Here is a 23,962-nt window from a genome sequence, read left to right on the forward strand (position 1 = left end):
CTACGCAAACACTACAACACTACCCAAAACCCTAAAACACTACCCCCCAGCATGACCCTACACTACGCAAACACTACAACACTACCCAAAACCCTAAAACACTACCCCCAGCATGACCCTACACTACGCAAACACTACAACACTACCCAAAACCCTAAAACACTACCCCCAGCATGACCTTACACTACGCAAACACTACAACACTACCCAAAACCCTAAAACACTACACCCCAGCATGACCCTACACTACGCAAACACTACAACACTACCCAAAACCCTAAAACACTACACCCCAGCATGACCCTACACTACGCAAACACTACAACACTACCCAAAACCCTAAAACACTACCCCCAGCATGACCCTACACTACGCAAACACTACAACACTACCCAAAACCCTAAAACACTACCCCCAGCATGACCCTACACTACGCAAACACTACAACACTACCCTAAACCCTAAAACACTACACCCCAGCATGACCCTACACTACGCAAACACTACAACACTACCCAAAACCCTAAAACACTACCCCCAGCATGACCCTACACTACGCAAACACTACAACACTATCCTAAACCCTAAAACACTACGCCCAGCATGACCCTACACTACGCAAACACTACAACACTACCCTAAAGCCTAAAACACTAGCTCCAGCATGACCCTACACTACGCAAACACTACAACACAACCCTAAACCCTAAAACACTACCCCCAGCATGACCCTACACTACGCAAACACTACAACACTACCCTGAACCCTAAAACACTACCCCCAGCATGACCCTACACTACGCAAACACTACAACACAACCCTAAACCCTAAAACACTACGCCCAGCATGACCCTACACTAAACAACCACCACAACTCTACACTACACTAACACAACACTACACTACACAACACTACACTACACTACACAATCACTAACCCACGAAAAAATTAACACAAACTCACTTACCTCTCTCGTCATCGTGGTTTTCACAACGCAAATGCATTTACCATACATGCCTTTAAAACGTAATTCTTTGTAAAGGCATGCGCGATAAATGCACATGCGTTTTGAAAAAATGCGGGATAATGGTATGCGAGCTCAATGACCTTGCGGGATAATGGTATGCGGACTGAAAGTCTGCGGGATAAAAAATGCGGGAAAATGGCTGCAAACCATGATTAGCAGCAGACTTCCCTGGTGAGCACTAGCTTTACTACAGCGATCTAATGAGCAACTAGAGTGCTAACATTCAGAATTTATGGCAAATGTGTGACACATCTGAATGCCTTCTTGATAGAACCAAAGTAAACAAGCATTGAAAATGCAATAGATCTCGCCCTCGTTTAAGTTAAAGCCATTCTGTTTGTAATGAGGTGGCTTTTTAGCTTTGCTTTTATTAGTGTTTTTAAAACTTTCATGTAAATAACATGCATATGTATGCATATATGTATATGTATGCATGCATTTATATTTATATAGATATGCAGATTACATATGTTTATATATGTATATTACCTACTGGCGATAGCCAGTGGGTATATATAGTTAGGATTTTTTCTCTATGGGATTTCTGAAAATTCTATGTCTAATAACTTTGGCGTTTGTGGACGGAATTGGCTGAAATTTTTTCAGGAAAATGGCACATTTTTTTTCTGAGCAGCCCCTAAAAATTTGGTGGGGTTTCGTCAAGGGGGGGCCGAGAACAAAGGGGGGTCCCAAAACGCGTTTTTCCCCTTCATTTTTCCATAGGGCGGTTGGACTCACTTTTAGCTCGAACGGCTGAATAGATTTACATGAAACTTGGCAAAATTGTAGATATGGTTTGCCCGACGTGCCTTTGCTATGTCTCAATATATGTGCTCCAGTGGATTTTGAGAAATTAACGTTTAAAAAAATATATATATCTGTGACAGCGCTCCGGTTAGCGCCCCGGTTCGCGTACCTGACGCGTAACGGAACTTCGCGAAGCGAATCTGATTGGCTCTCCGGTGTCTGTCAACATTCTAAACAAACCGGAGTGGCCGCCATCTTGTCTCTCGGTACGATCGAGAGACAAGATGTGGTGAAAAACGAAGGGGGAAATGAAGGAAAGGGGGCAAGGTAGACCACTCCTGACCCCCTAGGATTGATGAGGGGATATTAAAGTGCCCCGCGGGGCAAAAAATTTTGCGATTTTACGCCGTAGAGGCGCGTCCCGGTACGCGAACCGGGCAGCTCACCGGGCAGCTAACCGGGCAGCTAACCGGCAGCGTAGCTGTCAACATTGTAAACAGTCCGGAGCGGCCGCCATCTTGTCTCTCGGTAGGTTCGAGAGACAAGATGTGGTGAAAAAAGAAGGGGGAAATGAAGGAAAGGGGGCAAGGTAAACCCCTCCTGACCCCCTAGGATTGATGAGGGGGATATTAAAGTCCCCCGCGATTTTTCGCGGTAGAGGCGCTTCCCGGTACGCGAACCGGGCAGCTAACCGGCAGCGTAACGGGAGTCCGCCATCTTGTGTTTTTGGAGCGTCCGGTTCGCGTACCGGGTAGCGTCCCGGTAAGCGTAACAAGGGGAAAACCAAGAGAAACAGTAAAAAGAAAATTAAGGGAATAGATTTCCAGCAAACTTGGCAAAATTGTAGGGACTGTTTGTTTGATGTGCCTTTGCAAGGCCTCAAGATATGTGCACGTGTGGATTTTGTCTAATTAAGGTTAAAAAAATATATATATCTGTAAGCGTGCTCCGGCACGCTTACGTTACGGGTTTTGTTTGCGCTGCAGAACCAATACGTCACGGTTATGCGACGCGTCATGAGGCGTCTCACGTGGCTACGTGATACGTCACGTAATAAAGAATATATTTTACAGCTATAGATATTAGCTTTTAAAAAACCAATGAAATTCACTGAAAAAACCATAGGTTATAGACCATATATAGTTAGGAATTTGCATTTACAAAACCTTGAAAATTCACTGAAAAAACCATAGGTTAGAGACCATATATAGTTAGCTGGACATTTTATTGACATAAAACCAATGAAATTCCATATATAGTTAGTTGCACTAACTATATATCGCGCACCCGCAATCCACTGCTGATGATGTCACATATTACATCATTCATGACATGGTCAGTGACATCACTGATGACATCACTGATGACATCTCAAATGACATCACTGATGACATCACTGATGACATCTCAAATGACATCAGTGATGACATCATGACACACCAATACCAGTTACTACATACGCACTCACTGATTCCTACGTCTACACACACATTCACTCATTCACCCATACAATCACTCATACATACAGTCACTCATTATTACAACACTATCATATGCACTCATACACCTATGCAGACACTCACACACTGCCACTCATCCATGGAGTTACTCACACACCTAGTCAGTCCTGTAAAGAATCAATCACACTTCCATTTCCTCATCTATACAGTTAAACACAGAACACCATACTTCAGTGACATCACTGATGACATCACTGATGACATCTCAAATGACATCACTGATGACATCTCAAATGACATCACTGATGACATCATGACACACCAATACCAGTTACTACATACGCACTCACTGATTCCTACGTCTACACACACATTCACTCATTCACTCATACAATCACTCATACATACAGTCACTCATTATTACAACACTATCATATGCACTCATACACCTAGTCAGTCCTGTGAAGAATCAATCACACTTCGATTTCCTCATCTATACAGTTAAACACAGAACACCATACTTCTCACACATATACTAACACATACTTACTCTCTTATACAATCACTGATACAAGTACACATTGATATGCACAGTCACACACCTCCCAGCCAGCCACACACACACTCAGTCTTCCATACATCCACTCATTCTTCAATATGTAAAACATATTTAAACTTTACAAAAACACACAGACACTAGATGATGTCATCAGTGATGTCATTTGAGATGTCATCAGTGATGTCATCAGTGATGTCATTTGAGATGTCATCAGTGATGTCATCAGTGATGTCACTGACCATGTCATGAATGATGTAATATGTGACATCATCAGCAGTGGATTGCGGGTGCGCGATATATAGTTAGTGCAACTAACTATATATGGAATTTCATTGGTTTTATGTCAATAAAATGTCCAGCTAACTATATATGGTCTCTAACCTATGGTTTTTTCAGTGAATATATATATATATATATTTACATAGAAAGCTATGCAAAAAAGAAGCAGGGAACTCTGGGTAGTTCTCAAGTTTAGGTGGACAGCAGCTCCTATATGGAGCACCCTCAACACCTACGACACTTTAGATCTGTCCACCTTGAATGCCTGCTTTTCTATCAAAGTCTTTAAGCATAGGATTAGCACAGAGCCATCCATGCCGAGATAGAAAGAAACAAAGTCTTTTGCACCTCAGCGAGGATTGCATCTATCCCAGAAGGAGGAGCAGGCAACATCAGCAGTAGCAGCAGCAGACAGTGTGTGCATCAGCTCACCAAGGACGCCACCGACATCGACAGGTTCGCATTTACCACCACACTAATGACTAGCAAAAGAAAAAAGGACTCTAAGAATACGCATGAATACTATATGAAAATTCTTGATCTGAACAATTGTACGTTGGTCATAATAAGACCAAATACAAAGCCCTGACGAAGTCTGCTGTGATTGGAACAGCAATAGACGAAACACGTGTTGGCAAAGGGGCATGTCTAATATGATTGAATAAAATACAATTGAAATCATGACATCAACATTGGATTTCTGTGTGCTTGGCGACATTGTTTTTTGTGTGTATATGTGTATACATATATATATATATATATATATGTGTATATATATATATTTTTTAATTCTTTGATTCTATTTAATCAAGCACTTACATTCAGTCCTGCACACATCGCCAATCAAAGCTAGCTGAATTCCCCCATCTCCGTGGACAGCTTCCCATTGCAACTTCATTTCAACACAATTAACATTATCTCACCATTAGTGAAGATTTTCTGACCAAACGCCAGCTGTTGGTTTGAACCACTAGGCCGGATTTCAGCAGACACATTGACAGTGGAATAGTTGGCACCAAACCAGTGTACCGCAAGAGTTGCATTAACTCCAGGTTGAAGGAAGGCGGGAGCTGTGATGTAGTACGACGGCCTGAAAAAAAGAGCCTGACAGTTAGCGTCACCGGTCTTTACAGGACTGCAAAGCGCACCAAGGCAGAATTAACACTCATTCAAAAGGTCCAGGGTTCTCCAACCTTTTCTGTAACAAGAGCTACTTATTTTCCAATGAAACACATAGAGACCTACCATTATTATTAGTGTTGTAATACTGGCAAGTTAGACAAGTTTACATTAGTGGCCACCATATGCAAGATTACCACCAATGATCATCTAAGTTGATCAGAATGCCAGTAGTAATGTAAAAAGGGCTTCGGCAATTTGCAATGCCTCTACATAAGTAATACATAACAGCCACAGCTGCAAGGCCTCTGGTACCAAGGTAATAACTTTTGTAAAATGTCTCCCCAAAACTACAGTTTTTACAATATATTTACTACAATGCCAAATATATTTTTTAAGTCAGCCATTTTTCTCCTGATATCAGCGTGAGTTCTAGAAAAAGCACATTATCATCTTAAATATACACTGTCAATTTTGATATAGGTATATTAATTCAACCAAGCAAAAGTTTCTAATTTAGCAGGTTGCAAACAGAAAAGCTACCTACAGGTAGCTGTATAGCTACCAGTAGCTGACAATCTACTTGTTTTAGATGCCTGATCAATCAATCAGGTGAATTGTAATTGCGCTACTCACCCGTGAGGGTCCCAAGGCCAGGGGGGGGGGGTTGAGGTTTGTGTAGCTTCGATCAGTCGAAGAGCCAGGTTTTGAGTGTCTTCCTAAAAATTTTCAGGGAGGGGGCGTGTCTGATGTAGATTGGGAGATTGTTCCAGGTCTTGGCCGTGAGGTATGAGAAGGCCTTTCCATCTGTTCCGGCTTTCCGGATTTGTGGGGTTTCGTCGAGGTCGGCGGAACGGAGGTTTCTTTTGGATACGTGGAAAGAGATTCTTTTTTTTGAGGTATTGGGGTCCGGTGTTGTGGAGGCATTTGTAGGTGTGGGTGAAACTCTTGAAAGTGATTCTCTTCTCGACGGGGAGCTAGTGGAGGTTACGTAGGTGCTGGGTGATGTGTTTGTGTCGGGGGATGCAGAGGGCTAGCCTGATCTGGTCTATGTCATTGGAGAGCTTTATTCTGATCAAAACAGAACCCACTGGATTCTCGCTTAGGCTTGTTCAGTAAATAACAGGGCACACAAAACCGTCTGGAATGGTATTTCAGCTCACAGCGTAAATAAAAAAAACTCAATAACATCATGCCTGGCTTTTAGGCAGTAATGTATGGAGATGCTTAATTTACTGAGATGTATGACACGCACCGTAGGAAAATACTGACACCAATAAGGTGCTTGCCAAGTCTCCACCCCACCACCAGATGCAGAGAAAAGACGTCCAGCCCTCCCTTGAGGCAACCAAATAGTAGCAGAAGAGGAGGCTGCAGAAAAAGAGTGGTGGGTGGGGCCAGTGAGAAAGAGCAGTTAGCCACGGATCGATCCTCGGAGTCTTGCTGACTGAACACAGGAAACCGAGGTTAAGGGCTCCTCCTATACGTCTGTTGCTTGTTGCTTCTCGGGGGCCGGGTCTGTTGACAAAGTGTATCCCCTCTCAAATCACGAAAAATAACCTTAGCAACGTTTGAAAGTATGGGTCTACGTTGTTAACTGATAAAGGAGGGTGCACATTTTACAGGTCAAGTAGCTCTTTCAGTCAGCATTGCATTCAGTATTTGGAGTCGGCAATGCGTATGAGGAAAGAGAAAACTGCAAGGCCCAGAATGGCAATTAATACTTGGGCTGGGCGAGTCTCTTGTCATGTGCATGGTGGACATGATAAACTTAAATCTGAAGAAACTCGTTGTAACTACTGCACCTTCTGGGTTCCACGTACTACAGTATTCACCCCAAGCCACATGGTGCGGACAGCTGTGGAGCCACAAATATCATTCCTTTATTGTTTTATTTTAAAGAGCTATTCCCAGAGATTCTTTAAGGGATATCAAGAGCACCAGCATATGCCTGTCAGAAATAGTGTGTGCCTAGATGGTGCTTGCTGGCTTTGTGTGTGTGTGTGTATGTTTGTGGTGCATATGTGCATGTGCGGCGAGTGTATATGAATGTGGGTCTGTGGTGTGTATATGGGTGTGTGTCTACTTTGAGTTCGATATCCATGTGTTGCTGAACACCCTGAAAACAGATCCTTTTCCAGAGGCCTAGCCAAGAATAAGAGTTTAAAGCACGATAGATGCACGTCGTCTACAGTATCTTTCATTTAACATCAAAAGTACATTTCGAGTTTCCATAACAGTCAGAGTCTGAAACATCCGTCTGCAGTTGAAGAGTTAGTGTACCTCACTTGTGCAGTGGCCTCCACCGCACTGGGTGGTCTGGAAGGTGTACAGTGAACTGAGAATCGTGCACGATCTTTCCCATGCTACACATCTTGTGGTTGTACCTTTGCTACCTGAGTAAAACACACTGTCATCTGACTTCTCCCAAGCTGGTTGGTAAAAAGGCTCTGTGAGTTAAAAACTCACTGACATTTGACGGGTCATGCTAGCCGTAATATTTAACTCGACCTTTTTAACTTTGTTATGTTAATGCATAACCGTTCTGTTTTTTAATAATTTACACATGGCAACATATTTATGCACAACTAGTATCCGTGCAGTTAAATGGTTTAGTGACTCTGTAGTTTCACCACTCCGCCTGCCCTTATAGCTGAATGTATTCTTGGAGTTGTATATACTTTGCAGAACACAACTCGTGTCTGATATTAAAGGGGGCACACCCATGCTACATTTATGATAGCAAGGTAGCTCGGGGCTTAAATCCATGCTGCAGCGAAGAAAACTTAACCGCAAATTAAAGAAGTAAACACCATGAGGATGGTGGCCAGTCAGCTTTCCAATGTAGGTAAAATGAGCGCCATTAAGTTTTAATAAAATTGCAAGGCTGCCTGATATGTCAAGTGCTGGCTGAAGGCGTGTATGTGGCATGTGAAATGTTTGTCTGAAACTGAAAAAGGCAGGTTTGTGCCACACGTTTCCAACAACAGGGAACTTTTGAAATGTGTTTCCATTTTTAAAAGCTATGGGACCAGAGAGGCAGGATGGTGGATGATGAACAGCAATGCAGGGATCCTCACATGCCCAATGGGTGATCTTGGGGAAACCCCTCACCTAATGCAGCCGCTGCATCATACTGGTGTCATGGCTGGGATTGCACTTGCATTCAAATGAGGGTCACCTGCCATTCGTGTTCTAGATGATGCCATCTAATAAATTAAATAACACCACCACATGCACAATTAAAACTTTTAAACCTGGAGACCATTTTTGACCTCCAGTAATTCAGGCCAAGGGTAGCAATATGTCATAAACACTGCCATTTCTTTTAACAATGACACTGGAAACTATACTTTAGAGTACTAAAACTCCACTCTAGTAAATGGACACTCAGTCCCTGCACTGCAATGGACTATATTAAGTAAAACAATAACAACTGAGTGATGATCAATCAAATGCCTGTATAACAAACAACACTAGGGGTTCAGCTCCAATTAGCTTCCTTTGAAGAAAAACAAGGGAAACCCTACTCACATGGATCCAGGGTATTATATACACAGAAACAAAGGTTCCTGTGGACAATGTAAATAATAGCAATGGAAATATGAACAATGGCAATAGGTACAGGTACAGGTTAAGTAGATGTCCAAAAGAGAAGAAAAGACGATATACCATACAATGTTTGTAATCTCAGCTTTTTTTTTATATGAAACATCAGATTGTATTAAAAAAAGGTGCATGGTGTCCCCAGTGAACGTGGAACCTACAAAGAATGTGACAAATTGTGGTATAGAAAAAGTGGGAATTGCTGTCTGAGTGACAATAGTGCACCACAAGGAAGTGAAAGTATAGGAAGGGTACTCACATGTGACCCAGACGGGCGTCCAGTAAGGTGGAAGGGGCTGACATGCTTGTCATTCTACAACTGGAGACAGACTTTTGGGGTTCCCCACAGAAACATTTGTTTCTGTTTATATAGTACCCTGGTTCCGGGGGCGTGGCTTGCACGCCGCTGCAGCATGGCGTGTCGCGCTTGAGCTCCGAGGCGAGAGTGTCCCGTCGGATTATTTCCTCCGCTTCCTGACTGCCCCTTCGTGCAGAAACGGCATTCTTCTGCGGCGGAATATGCAGGGAGTTGTTTGACGGCGTTTTTGGAGAATTCTGCCACCAGCTGAATGTCTTCTCTGTCAGGCTCCTGTGACGCTCGATTCCCTCACGGGCGACCGCCATTTTCCCGCTTCTGACGCAGCTGGCATTTCTCTTCAGAAGTGCCGCCTTGGATACATTATTGCCGGCTGTGGTGGCTGTCCAGGTCATTTCTTCTACGATGCCTGAAGTTGGTAACATTTCTTTCTTTTTTCTGCTATTTTTTTGCTGCTTGGCTGGATATTAAGTTGCCCACGCTCTGTTTTTTCTCAGTGCAGCTGTCTATTACTGGTGTCGCTCTTTTTCTTGCGATGTCTTTGCTGTGACCTCCTGCTGTATTTGAGGCTCTATCATTCAATTTGGTGCCTGTCCTGCATATAAGTCCGCCGCTATTATTTAATTGACGTCCATTACGCTCAGTGTGCTGTATTTCTCTTTTTGGGTGCAGACTACGCAGTTTTTATTCTCCTCTTTTCCTCAAGTGGCTGTGTATTTTTTCTTGAAGACTGTTCCTTCATGGCTGCAAATATGGGCCGTTCCTCGAATAACAAAGACTCTAAGGATGTTGGCACTTCGCTTAAAAGACTTAAGTCATTGTCCCCTACGCCTGAGTCTGCTCAGTCAGACACTAACTCCACTCTGGGCACAATATTAACGCGCCTTAATGAAGTGCATGATATTGCGCAGTCAACAAAAACTAATACAGATCTACTGCAAGTGGAGGTGTCTGCTATTAGAAGTGATTTCAAAGCCCTCTCTCTTCGTGTATCGGCTACGGAGTCACGTATCAGTTGTGCAGAGGATGGTATGCAGAAACAATCCAGGTCCCTAAGCCACTTGGAGCGCTCAATGGCGGCCTTGCGACGAGATCTCACTGAGCAGGAGGACCGTAATCGTAGATCTAACCTACGCATTTTTGGTCTGCCGGAAGATGCAGAGAAATCATCTTCGTCTATGATTGAGTTCTTATATCAGTGGCTTCCTGACACCTTACAAATCTCATTCCAGAGAGAATTTGAGATAGAAAGAGCACATCGTGTTCCAACGTTTCGGTCTAAATCGGCAACCCAGCCAAGAGCAATAATTTTTAAGCCACTGCGACATCAACATACAGAACAGATTCTTTCTCATATGCGGAAGGCTTAACATGTCGTCTGGGAAGGACATCGAATCTCAATTTCTCAGGACTTTGCCAGAGATACAGTCATAAGGAGAAAGGGCTTCCTTAATCTTCGGAAACGTCTTTCTGAGATGAACATTCCCTTTTCGTTTTCTGGTCCGTCGAAGTTCCGCATTACTTACAAAGGACGTTCCAGAATTTTCGATGAGCCGGCTGACTTAGCTACATTCCTGGACAACCAGTTGGAGATAGAGATGGAGATTCAAAGAGCGACATCGCAGGATCCTGGTGCCTCGGGCACGTGAACTGTCTCCTTGTGGCTCCTTGATGGTGGTTTTCTGTATGCCTAGATTATCTCATCTCTCTCCTGTTGATCTAATATTTCGGTATTAATCTCCAACTACGTCACTTGAGTTTTTCCTCTCTCCTTATGTCCGCACTGTCTTCTCTATGTATCTCTCTTCTTTGGATTTCTCCTTTTTAGATTTCTTATCTGTTTCTCTTTCCACTATTGTTGCTATTTATTTTTCTTTAGGTTTCTCGATCTTCTATTTCACTCTTCTCCTTAACATATCTCCTTTCCATATTCTTTTTTTCTTTCAGAGTCATGTTGTTTACTCTACTTATCTATTTCATTTTCTCCTCTTTGTACTCTTTCTTACATATCTCTTTTGCTGGTTTTTTAGTCTGTCATTCTTTCAGTTTCATTATCTTCTCTTCAGCCCTAGTAGTCTGTATTCCATTTCAATATTCATTTCAGGTCAGTTTTTCTTTCCTTGATTCTTGTCTATTACTAATAGTTACCTTTCTTTTTCTCATATGTGTCATTTCTTCTCTTTCTTCTTCGTTTCTATTCTCCTATTTCCTTCCTTTCTTTTCTTATATGTCTATATGTTTCTACATTTTCAATTTCAATTACATATTGTTAACGTTATGCAGTTAAGGATTGCTCATTAATTGAATATTTATTTTTAGGATATACATAATTATCTTCATGTATTTATCTATTTTTCATGCTTTACCATATTGTTTTGTTTCCTAATCAGATTGTCTGATATTAATACATAGTATAGGTATAACTCTTGATATTGGATTATTAACTTAGTGTGATTGTACAAATTTACTGGTTACTTTGTGCTTATTTATAATATTAGGTTGATATTCGTTGCTAGTTTGGTTGTTCCCATTTTCTATTTTAATGCCATCAATTGGATATATTCTTGGGGCTATTGATAACAATTAATATTCCTCCTTGTACGGGTCCCTTGCTCGCCTTTCCACGTTCTCCCTAGTATGAATTTGGTCTTTTTTAGGCCTCCCCTACTGGTTCCTCTCTCTCTTCTCTCTTTTCTCTTTTCTTCTTTTCTGTCTTTTTTTCTATTTCGGATTACCCACGTGGATACTCCCTTTTCGTTCCTTATGTTTGCTGGTTGGTTCCTTGTCTCTGTGAGGTTGGTTGTTTCTCTGTCATCCATGGTGTCTTTTTTTCTTTTTTTATGTACTTCCATGCCAGGTTTGAATGTATTATCCCTTAATGTTAAGGGTTTAAATCATCCGGTGAAGAGGTCAACAATCTTAGATTATTGTAAATCTCTTTCTTCTGACCTGGTCCTTTTTCAAGAGACCAAGGTCTCTACCAGAGAGGCGCTGTTTTTGAAGAAGGAATGGGTTTCGGATGTTTGCTGCTCTGATGCCTCTGGCAAACGAAATGGGGTCGTTACATTAATTTCAAAGAATTCTGGCTTATCTATAATTTCTTCTGATCATGATTCTGAGGGTCGTTGGTTGTTAACTAAATTGTCGGATGGACATAATGATCTTTATGTGATGAATATCTATGCTCCTAACATTGATGATCCGACCTTTTGGAAATCGATTACCAAAAAATTAAATGATACCCCGCATTCTGGAAATCTTATTGTTGGCGGAGATTTTAATTTACCAATGGACCCTATTTTAGATAGGAATTCAGCATTTCAGTTTCGCCCTCCTAAATCCCACAAACAAATGCTTAACATGTGTTCCTTCACTCAGCTTCAAGATATATGGCGTCTTCACAATCCCACTGGTAGTGACTTTTCTTTCTTTTCTTCACCTCATTCTTCCTTTTCTCGTATTGACTATCTCCTTGTTCATTCTTCTCTTGTTTCGTCCTCCTCTTCTCCGCTTATACATCCTATTTTGATTTCTGATCACGCTGCGGTTACTTTTACGCTGTCATCCTTTGCACCTAAATCACGTGCTCGTTCCTGGAGATTGAATACAGAAGTTTTGCATGATGCTACTCAGGTTACTGAATTCTCTAAGGCTATGGAAACTTTTTTCCATGAGAATGAAGGTTCTGTCTCTTCCCCAATCGTCCTCTGGGATTCGTTTAAATGCACTTTCCGTGGTCAAGTTATTAAATGTATGTCCAAACGAAATTCTGACATTAAAAAAGAACTTACAGATTTATCATCTGAAATTAAAACTCTGGAGGCCACCTTTAGGCAATCTAAGGATGCATCCTGTTTACAGTTAATAAAACAACTAAAATACAAATATATTACTATTGTTACTAAAAGAGCCCATATTGGAGTACAAGCGCAGAAATCCAAAAAATTACTGTTAAAAAATCGAGCTGGGAAGATTCTTGCAGCTACATTAAAATTTCAAGATTTCTCCTTTAAGTCCTCGCAAATTTCTTCTATCACTGACCACTCGGGATCTAAAAAATTCCAAACTGGGGAAATTCTTGAAGTTTTTCGTGATTTATATAATAAATTATATACTCCTTCTAATCAATCCTCTTTTGACCAGTGTCAGGACTTTTTAAAATCGGTTCCGGTTCAGTCGGTCTCTGAGGATGATCGTATTTTTTTAAATAAGCCGATTTCCCCTGAGGAAACTGTTTCCGCAATTAAAGCTACTCGATCTGGCAAGGCCCCGGGCCCTGATGGTTATCCTATTTTATTTTATAAAACCTTTCTCCCTGCGCTTGTTCCCAAATTGCAATCTGTCTTTGATTCTTTTGTTAAAGATGGGTCTGTTTCTGGTACTGCGGCTGAAGCTACTATAGTAGTGATCCCAAAAGAAGGGAAAGGCCATTCGAATCCCAAAAACTTCCGTCCTAATTCTCTTCTCAACATGGAAGCTAAGATTTTTGCCAAAATCCTGGCCAAAAGATTGGAATCGTTTATCCCTCATCTTGTTCATCCCTCTCAAACCGGTTTTGTGAAAGGACGTCTTGCGCGAGACAATATACGCACTTTTTGTCATATTCTTGGTGCTGCTAAACTGTCTCAACTTCCTGCCGCGGCCTGGCCCTTGACGCTGAAAAGGCCTTCGACAAGGTCTCTTGGCCGTTTCTTCGTGCTGTTTTATGTGCACACAACCTTGGCGACTCCTTCATTAATATGGTAATGTCCTTATATTCTCAACCTAGAGCTAACATTAGAGTTATTGGTGCTACGTCGTTATTTTTTAATCTTCGTCAGGGCACTAGACAAGATTGTCCTTTATCTCCGCTTTTATTTTTACTATCTATTGATCCTCTTCTAAGACTAATTGAGTTACATCCAGACATTAAAAGTTTTTCTTTTGGGCCTCACTGTATTAAAACTGCTGCCTACGCGGATGATGTTCTTATTTTTTCAGACGATATCGCCTTGGGAATACCTGCTATTTCAAATACCATTTCCCTCTTCTCAACGGTTTCAGGTTATACCCTAAATAAAGATAAGACGGAAATGTTCCCTTTGAATGCCTACTGTTCCCCTTCTCATATGGGTTCTGCGGGCTTTAAATGGCAGTCTACACATCTGAAATACTTAGGTATTTATTTCTGTTCTACCCTTTATGCCACTACTGCCTATAACGAATCCCAGACTCTTCTTAAAGTGCATTGTCTTTTGGATACATGGTCCCCGAAACATATTTCCTGGTGGGGTCGCCTCCAGACTTTTTAAATGATGATCACACCCATTATTAATTTTGTTTCATCCATGCTTCCGGTTAAGTTGTCAGATTCCTTTTTTCATGAAATTGATGTTCTGACATCTAAATTTCTGTGGAATGACAAACGAGCTAGACTTGCATACAAATCCTTGCGACGACCTTGTGATATGGGAGGTTGCAATTTTCCTGATTGGGAAAAGTACCAAACTGCCTTTTTGGCCTCTCAATGTGCTTTATGGTTCTCTCTTCCATCTCTTCATGTTCCTTCTTGGCTACTAATAAAACAGGACTTAGCATCTCCTTTGCCTACTGCCTCTTTTTGCACCACATCTACTTTGCATATCCTGTTTTCTCATTCTATAATTCTTGATACAATTGCTGCGGTCAGGAGAATAGATAAGAAAGTGGCAATCCCATCACATAAAACTAGGTGGTCGTCTATTTGGCGGAATTCTAAAATTAAACTCAACATTACTCCCACCCTCATGTCATATTGGGCGGCTAAAGGGATTTCTCTTGTTAAACATCTTTATGGTGCTTCTGATGAGCCGTTACCCTTTTCCACCTTGGCTCAAAAGCATTCTTTAACATACCTTGATTTTTATACTTTTCTTAAAATTAAAGTGGCCCTTGCTAAGGTACGTCTTCATCCTACCTCTTCTACCATTTCTCTTTTTCATATTTGGATTAAATCTGGTCACGTAGCCTCCAAGATTTATAAATTTTTATCATCTGCCTCATTACCTGCACATACGGTTGCTCAACAAAAATGGTTACACCATTTTGATCATGACGTTACGGATCATATTTCCTCAGATACTTGGCAATTGATTGGTAAACTCTCTCTTCGCAATAAAATCGCCCCATCTTTAATGCAGTCTAAATTTTTCTCTGTCAACCTCCTTCATTGGACGCCTGTTCACCTACATTCGCTCAATCTTAAAGATGACAATTTATGTTGGAGTTGTGGATTATTGGCGGGCGATTTTCAGCATATGTTTTTTTAATGTTCCCTGCTTCAGCCTTTTTGGAACCTCATTCATAAACATCTCTCTCTTATCTTTGGTATTGAGTTCCAACTCTCTTTTCCTTTAATTTTATTGGGTCCATTGGCTGCCCCTAATCCTCTCCCCTTAGATCCAATGGAATTACAGTTGATGGATCTCCTTCTGACTGTTGCGGTGAAAGTCATACTTATGGAGTGGAAATCCTTTTCTGCGGTTTCTTACCATACATGGTGGGCTTGGGTCTCCTTTTTGCGCAGCGCTCACACTTCGGTTGATCAAGCTCATCTCTCTCCATCTATCTCTAGTGGGGTTTGGAAAGCTTTGGATGATTATATGGAGTTGTCGTCAAAAGGGTTGGTTGCTCAGTTTCCTTTTATTTTGTCTGTCTAATTGGTGTCTTATGATTTTTCGTGTTGGGTTAGTCCGGTGGGAATCCTTCCTCTTTTTTCTTCTTCTTCTTTCTCTTTCCTGTCCTCTATCCCTTTTCATCTTTTCTATCGCTCTCTCTTTCTTTCTTCTTTCTTTTATTCTATTTCCTCCCCTGTCCCCGCTTCTAAAATCTGATAGTGATACTTTTGTTTATTGCTTTGATGATAGCCTTTACCTAGTTAGTTCCTTTATTTATAACAGGCTATTTTTATTTTTGAACGCATTTACTTTGCTTACACCTCAATTTTAGCCTCTGATTGTGTGTTTATCTTGACTCAATTGTATCACTTGTATTGTTTTTTGTACCTTCTATTCTTTGTCACTTCTTTATAAATAAAATACTTTGAAATCAAAAAAAAAATATAGTACCCTGGTTCCATTTGAGTAGGGTTTCCCTTGTTTTTCTTCACAGGAAGCTAATTGGAGCAGAACCCCTAGTGTTGTTTGTTATACAGGCATTTGATTGATCATCGGTTGTTATTGTATTACTTAACCCATTCCTATTGCCATTGTGCATATTTGCATTGCTAATAATTACATTGTCCACTGGAACCATTATCTCCGGTTAGCGTTCTGACACCGCAATTTCAATGTGACTGCACAAGTTCCCACCTGCAAAAAGGAGTATCTGTTCATCCCTACACTGCATGGCAGGCTCTTCAGAGTACCTGCCACATGGTGCAGGGATTACCAGGGGGGACCTTAGGTGCCCCCTCAGTCCCTAACCGGAGGACACAGGGTGAAATTGGCCCTGCTAAGGAGCCCCAATGTCGCTTCCTGACAGGCTTTCCATGTCAGAAAGCCTGACATGAAATGCCTGTTGGAAACCAACACCGTAATCGCTATGGCGGAAACGCCGTCCATCAGGATTACGGGCCAGTCTCCAACTGCCCGACGGGTAACTTGAGCCCATCGGAATCCAACCAGATTGACCGTCCGGTTTGAAATCCAACCACCATATTCATAATATGGCAGTCGAAATTTAAACCGCGGATGTCGGTCGGAGGCTTTCCGACCGACATTCAATTCGGCCCCTAAGTGACTATTCTGCACTTACCAAATAACCTGCATCCGTGGGGCAACTGTGCAGCTATTGGAGCATGCACACAGGGCAGGAGGTGGACCTATTTGGGGTGTTGCATGTGGTAGATGTATAAGGGGCACTGATGGAGTTATTGTAGAGATTATCAAACATCCGCTGATTTCCAGTGCTCTAAGAGAAGGTCTATCTGCGTTGTCAGCACATAACTAAGTCTTTAGATCTTTTGTTTTGCAAAGGACTGCCTAGCTCCTGTATATATATATATATATTTATTTATATTAAAGAAGTTAAAGATTCATGCTATATGGGTCATTTTATACTTGTAACAGGAGAACGAATAGATCCTGCGTTCAATCAGTGGAAAAAGCAAACAATATACTATGCAGTCATTATCCCCCTGGATGAAATAGCCAACTCCGAATTTGTTGAAGACTGTTGGAGAGCAAGCTGGCTTCAGGGAAGTTACTGACACGCTTATCAATGGGGTCAATATATAGTGTAATTCTTTGAAATAGGTTCACCTTCATTAGGATTTGGGACTTTACCTTGCTTTATTATTTAATTGGATTCAGCACTCTTCACAGGCACTTCTTTTCTTCAATTGAGATCAGTCTTTAAGACTTAAGTGAGTCATAATTGTAATGAGAACCAGATGGGTAACGAGGCAAAAATGAGTAAACAACGGTCAGGTGTACAAGAGAGTTGAAAAAAAGACACCATGCTCGCTCCAAGATGTCATATAGTAATTGCCTGTTTTCTCCAAAATTGTCAGAGGGATGTCCTTCATCATGACAACAAGTAATCCAAGTGCTTCTACTGGCAAACACTTACAATAGTCTGGTAAGTCTTCTAGGATTATTCTAGAAATAATGCAGACATAGGAATTAATGCTGAATGCCACTTAATGAGAAGTGCTGGCCAAAGCACTAACAAACTTAAATTGTACTTGAAGGGAATAAATAAAAAAAAGAGACTCTGTATCGGTACCAACAGATCCTATGAAGTACTGTAGAGTTACAACCTCAAAGTTTGTATTAGGTTTTGATGACACTTATCTATCAAGTTTGGAGAGGCACCGTCCAGCAAAAGCCAGATTACCTGCACATATAAACTCAAATCTCTGCCCCATATAACACCAGTGGTATTTTCTTCCCTCTAAATAACCTTAATAATGGAGTTGGAGAGCCCTCCAAAGCTGCTGTCAAACCTATGAAGCCTATTAACTGAGCTCATGGAACCAAATTTCATTCTGGCTTTAAAATGGAGGAAAATAATAAGCTTAACCATGCATACTAAGGTACCTGTTTGAGCTTAGAACTTGCAAGTCACCACTGGCGACATTCAGCTACAGATGTGGTGAGGGCAGTCCATCGTGGTTGGAGCAGTCATGCCCAAATGGCTGCTTTCAAGCAGTCAATGCCACCAGAAAGCAGGTACAGGCTCACAGGAGCGGGGCTCTTTCTATAGTTGGTCACCGATACTGTGAGGATCCCTCTGGCTGTTGGGTGCGTTGAAGGGGTCGGTTACCAGACTGGCAATCAACAAGCCTTGGCTGTTGCAATGTTAGGTTGACAAGGTGAATCACGTCGACACAGTCCGTGCCGGTCTTCAACTTGTGGTGGTCTTTATTGGCTGCGTGCCCAGGACTAGTACCACTAGTCCAAAGGGAGTTTTCAGGCAATTGCCCAAGGCAGGCATGGTTCCAGGGTTCTTGGAGGCTGCACAGGTTCCAGGTAGGGATGGAAGACCACAGCTGTTGAGTCATTTCACAGCAGACAGGAAGTGGCTACAGTTTCTTCAGCAGCAGAGATCAGTTCTTGGATCAGCAGCACATCTTCTTCATTTTCCTTCTTTAGATCAGTAGAATCTGCAGTCAAAGTCCTGGAAGCCACCTAAATACTAAAGTTGTGGGCCATTGCGTGGGATCTAGGTAGTAGCCAAAGGGCTGCTTATCTGTGGGGTGACTACACCCTCTATGTGCTCACCCCATGTAGGGGTAGGCATATCCCTGACACTGATAGGCTACTTTCCCCATCTTCAGGGTGGTGGAAAGTGAAAGGTTTCAACCATCGCCTGCCCATCCTTAGGGGTGGTGCAGACTGAGGGTAGGCACACCTACTAGTGTCACTAGTTTCCCCACCTTTCCTCTTGGCAAAAGTGGAGCAGATAAGGAGGGTTTTGGCCTCCCTCACTATCTGGAGGTTCCTGGTTTGGATCAAAAAGGCGGCATGGCCTTTGAAGCTTTCCCGCCAAGGAAAGCCATCCTGTTCTGGAGGGGTGAAATACCTCTTCGCAGAGGAGGCTCTGTCTCTGTCCTCACAAAAGCCCAGGGTCTCACCCCATGAACTCAGATACAAGTTGGTGGTTACAGACTGATGAAAACCAGTCAATAACCACACCAGAGCATGGTAGGTTTTCAGGGGACTCTCTAAAAGGGTCTCCTGTGTGAATTTATTAATACATCTATCATTGGCAACAGTGAGGATTTATTAAGACAAGATCTTTGGTAGCAAACAATTTAGAAACCAGTGAAGCCATCATGGAGCTAGGAAACCCATGTTGACTAGTTTCCCGACAATGTAATATTTATGGCTTCCCTGTTTACTTACATCACAGAGTAGACTGGATATTGTAAGGGCTTATCTGCTCATGCAGATATGCCTACACATAGGTTATCGTGCAGAAGGGCTGAAGGCCTGCAGTAGGGGTGGCTTACCTATATCTTATGCAGTGCATGGGAGGCATGGCCATGTCGACTCTATAGATTTTCTTGCACTGAGACTTGCAGCCTGCAGTGGCAGAGTTCATTGTCCCAGTGAGAGGGTGCTGGGGTGGCACAATCAATGCTTTCACCCCAGAGAACCCACCTTAGTACCCGTGCCATACGTCCCAGGTGTACCATTTACTAGGGACTTATAGGAGTAACTGAAGTTGTCCCTATTGTGGTACAGTTCTGGGGAAAGAGATCTGGCACTGGGAACTGGTTAGCCGGGACCCAGTGCACTTACAGTTCAAGATCACATCAGGCAAAAAGCGGGAGCTAAACATGCAATATGGGTTGCAGTCTGTGCATTTACCACAAACGACCAACAGGTGTGCTGAATCAATTATTGGATGTGGGAGGAGATTATAGGGCATGCAAGTTTAAAACTGAACAGCAGGACTTGGGAAAAACGAGGAATGGCTCCATGCAGTGCAAGGCTCTGAGGAAGGCTTATCGCCGAAATGCATTCGCCACCACTGGGAAGTGTTAAATAAAGCTGTCATTCTCCATGGACTCCCCTCTGGCCTCTGATTTCTCTGTTGGAGAGATGTGGCGTTATATACTCTGCGCCGGCCAGGGGTGCAGTACAGATTGCCCTGCTATAACAAGTGTCCCGGATTTTTACTGGCACCATGCTGTTTACAGTGTCTACTTGACTCGAGGTATCGAGAAGTCTGGAGACCACCAATCTACCAAGGCCAACACGAGCGGAGTGAGGTATTCTACCTCCGTTAGGGCGCTATGCTGTCGCGTGACTGCCCCCGCTCAATTGCGGTCTTGGGTGCATTGGTTGCAGCAGTCCGAGGGGACCCAAGGAGGTGGCCGTGGACTTTGGTATTTGCTGTGGAGAAATTTGTACCAGCTACCTGCACCGCATCACCATGCCCGCACCAACGTGTTTTGCTCACTTTCCACTATGCCGCCAGCCCAGATGCATAAACATAATGCATTCTGGGAGTTTCGGTCTGTGCATTTACCGCAAACGACCAACAGATGTGCTGAATCAATCATTGGATGTTGGAGGAGATTATAGGGCATGCAAGATTAAAACTGAACAGCAGGACTTGGGAAAAACGAGGAATGGCTCCATGCAGTGTAGGGCGCTTAGGAAGGCTTATTGCCGAAATACATTCGCTGCCACTGGGAAGTGTTAAATAAAGCTGTCATTTTCTATGGACTCCCCTCTGGCCTCTGATTTCTTCTGTTGGAGAGATTTGGCGTTATATATATATATATATATATATATATACATACATATATATCCTAAAACGCGTCTGGCAAAGAAATAAAACGAAGAAGCCTGGAGCTTTGTGCAATGACTGCTGGCAAGTGTTTGATTTATTAAATGAACTTTACCAAGCTTCCTGTGGCCTTCCTTTCAGTGCTTCCTGGAGTGTTTGATATATATACATATATATACATATATATATATATAAATACACACACATTCACACAAACATACACACACAAATACGTAATTAAAATGTTTAAATAGGACTTTGTATGTAGATATGGTGAGATAACGATCGAACCTTAATGTGGGACTGCAGAGATGAATAAAGGTGATTTCTGAATGCTGGGGCCTTCTCGAAGACCTAAAACAGTTAATTAAGTGTGCAGCCATCATGGATTAATGAGGCACTACTATTACCAGCAAGCACTGCACAGTTTCATACAGACAGCCCATCTGGGGGCGCGCGATGTACTAATTGAATGCTGGATCGACCCGTAATTGCACTCACCAGCCACGCCTCTGAAGAAGAAAGTATTTTGAAACGAGTTAGGCACGTCAGAGTGGCTACAATAGCAGCATATGGACTTTACCTGTATCAAATAAATGCTGTAAGCAGACTCTGCCGTCTGAGTGCTTCTTAACTAGAGGAGCAACCTTGGAGCTGGATATAAAAGGTAATCTTATGGTGTAGAAAGCCGCCTTTCTACACCATAAGATTACCTTTTATTAGACAATCATTGATGTGTTTAAAAATCACTAAATCAATCAAAAAGTATCTCTGGTGTAAACTAATTGTTTTTTTGCGCTATTCAATTGTAAATATTGACATGTGTATGTGTGGTAAGTTTGAGAATGTGAGATTGGATTGTTAATGTTGATCAACAATGTATGAAAGCTATTGAGGTAGTGTGTATTTTATGAAATTGTCTTTTTTATGAAATTGTTCCTTTGTATTGTTTGTTCTATAATATTTGTGCAATTTGGTGAATCATAACCAACAAAAATTACAAGAAAATATATGAAAAATACAAGTGATTTATTCTAACTGATCTTTCAGTCTACAACTCACGCCTAGTTTAACTCTTTCTGTGTAGAAACCAAAGGTCTGTTAATTAGAAGTCACAGTATTGGCTTTTGTTCAGTTGTTTTTGCAGGAGAAAGGCATAGCAGTGTTCTGTCATCCTTTCTATTTCCCCTGTCACTGCCATTTTCTTGCATCTTAAGGCTGTTGTTAAGATTACCAAGTGGCTTGCCTCATTGTTGGACTTAGCATTTTTTGCAGGGTCATCCCAGTCCTTTTTGCCTTCCTCCTGTATTTTTTCTGTCCTGTTGTTGGTGGTTATCTGACTGCTAATCAGTGCTAAAGTGCATGTGCTCTCTATGGTAAACTAGGAAAGATTTTTCTACACTTGTTTGGCATATTTAATTTACCTGCCAGTCTCTTGCACCACGGTATCTCATATACCTAGGGTCAGCAAACTAAATGCTACTGGTGGGCTTGCAGCGCTGCTTGCGCCACCCACCATAGTAGCCTTTCTAACCTGTCTCAGGCCGCTGCAAGGCCTGCACGTGCTGTTTACTGCCGCTGTGACATGGCACCTAAAGTAGTTGCCAGGTCTGTGACTTCCCCTTTACTACATATTAGTCACCCCTAGCTAGCCCTATGAGCAGGGTGCGGTGTAGGTAAAACTTAGGGCATGTGCCTTAACTGGGTGGCATGTCCTGGTAGTGACAAACAGCCTATTTGGTTCCTAACTGCTGTGTGGCTGCCCTCTCTTAGGAATGCATTGGGGGTTCCCTGATATGTACTTCAGTGGTTTTTGCCCTCTGAATCCAGCGCGTGGTGAGTGCTCTACCTTTGGTGTCTGGGAGGGGCATTGTCCCAGAGCAGCTCAGGAAGAAAACTGAAGAGCGCAGTTTGCCCTACAGCAGGGGAGGGGAAAGTGCTGCCCTCTCGTCTGTTGCCAGACGTTTGGTTCTGCAGCCAGGGCTCAGCTACATGGCCACTGGCTGCAAGGAAGCGCAGAATCAGCACAGAAACACCTTCCGGGTATTTCCCTGGAGACCTGGGAGGAGAGGCCACCCAGCCAGAAGCCTGCGAAGCACCTGGAAGCCAGGCAGAGGCGAAGCTTGGTTGTGGGCGGGGCCACCCTCCGAGAGTGAAACTGCCAAATACTCCGCTCCGGGTCCTGTTCCTCCTTCGCAGGGAGCTGTTGCAGTTGACCAAGGGATGGTTTAGAATGAGGGGGGAGTGGACCAAGCGGAGTCCCATTCCTTCCCCCTGAGAGGATCCAGTGGAGGCATCGGGCTGCCGCATAGCCCACTGCTGGGCTGGTCTGACTGGGAGAGACAGTTTCTTTTTGGCGGCACCATATCCCCACGTGGTCTTGGGGTGAATGCTGCTTGTGGTCCGGCAACTGCGCCGCACAATCCAGAGCGGCTGCCTCTTGTGGCATATTTGTGAGGAAATACCTGTGCAGGGCAGAACAGGATGCTGGGAGATAAGAGCGCAGGTGAGCTTGTGATGTTGTAATGTGTTCCTGCCCCCTCTAATTTCCTCATACAGGGCCCTGAAATTCGGTTGTGTTGCTGGTGCTCATACTGGGCCCTTATCAGGAACGGGTGCCCCATGTGTGCAGGGGTAATGGTATGTGCCCTGCGGCAAATGTTTGCAATGGCGCACTACTAAGTATGATTATGCATAATGTCTTGTGCTAAGGGCGATCCTACCAATAGTTATTGGTTTTCCCCAACTGTAATGGTCATGACCGTGGCCTGATTGGCCTTGTGATGTATGCAATGTTATGACAGTGGCCCAATTGGACTATTGATGTATATAATACCTGTGAAGTCATGACAAGTACCTGTTGGCACAGTGTATATATGTGATGGTGTTTGAATGTGTTTTATGGATAATGCAAAGGCTATTTTTTATATAACCTTGTGTAGAGTTTCTTTTGTGGGTTGTAAATTGTGAGGCTGCAGCACGTCTTGGCTCCCGAGGGCTCGCAGCTCCCAATGCCAAAAGTCTGATTAATGGATTAATGGAGAAAAAGCACTAGAGGCTGCGAGGGGGAGAAGTGCAGTAAAA

The 23,962-nt window shown here is 42.7% G+C and overlaps 1 protein-coding gene across 1 annotated transcript in view; it reads right to left on the minus strand.

Moving 5' to 3' along the window:
• The window catches only part of LOC147707494 (CD109 antigen-like), a 502,391-nt gene that overhangs the window by 444,202 nt on the left and 34,227 nt on the right, over positions 1 to 23,962 (minus strand). Inside the window, exon 2 of the mRNA XM_086926510.1 lies at positions 4,998 to 5,164. Coding sequence (XP_086782636.1) covers positions 4,998 to 5,164 — 167 coding nt within the window. The remainder of the gene's footprint in view (positions 1 to 4,997; positions 5,165 to 23,962) is intronic.

Source organism: Lissotriton vulgaris, chromosome 6 (genome assembly GCF_964263255.1).
Source record: "Lissotriton vulgaris chromosome 6, aLisVul1.2, whole genome shotgun sequence".
Lineage (NCBI taxonomy): Eukaryota > Metazoa > Chordata > Amphibia > Caudata > Salamandridae > Lissotriton > Lissotriton vulgaris.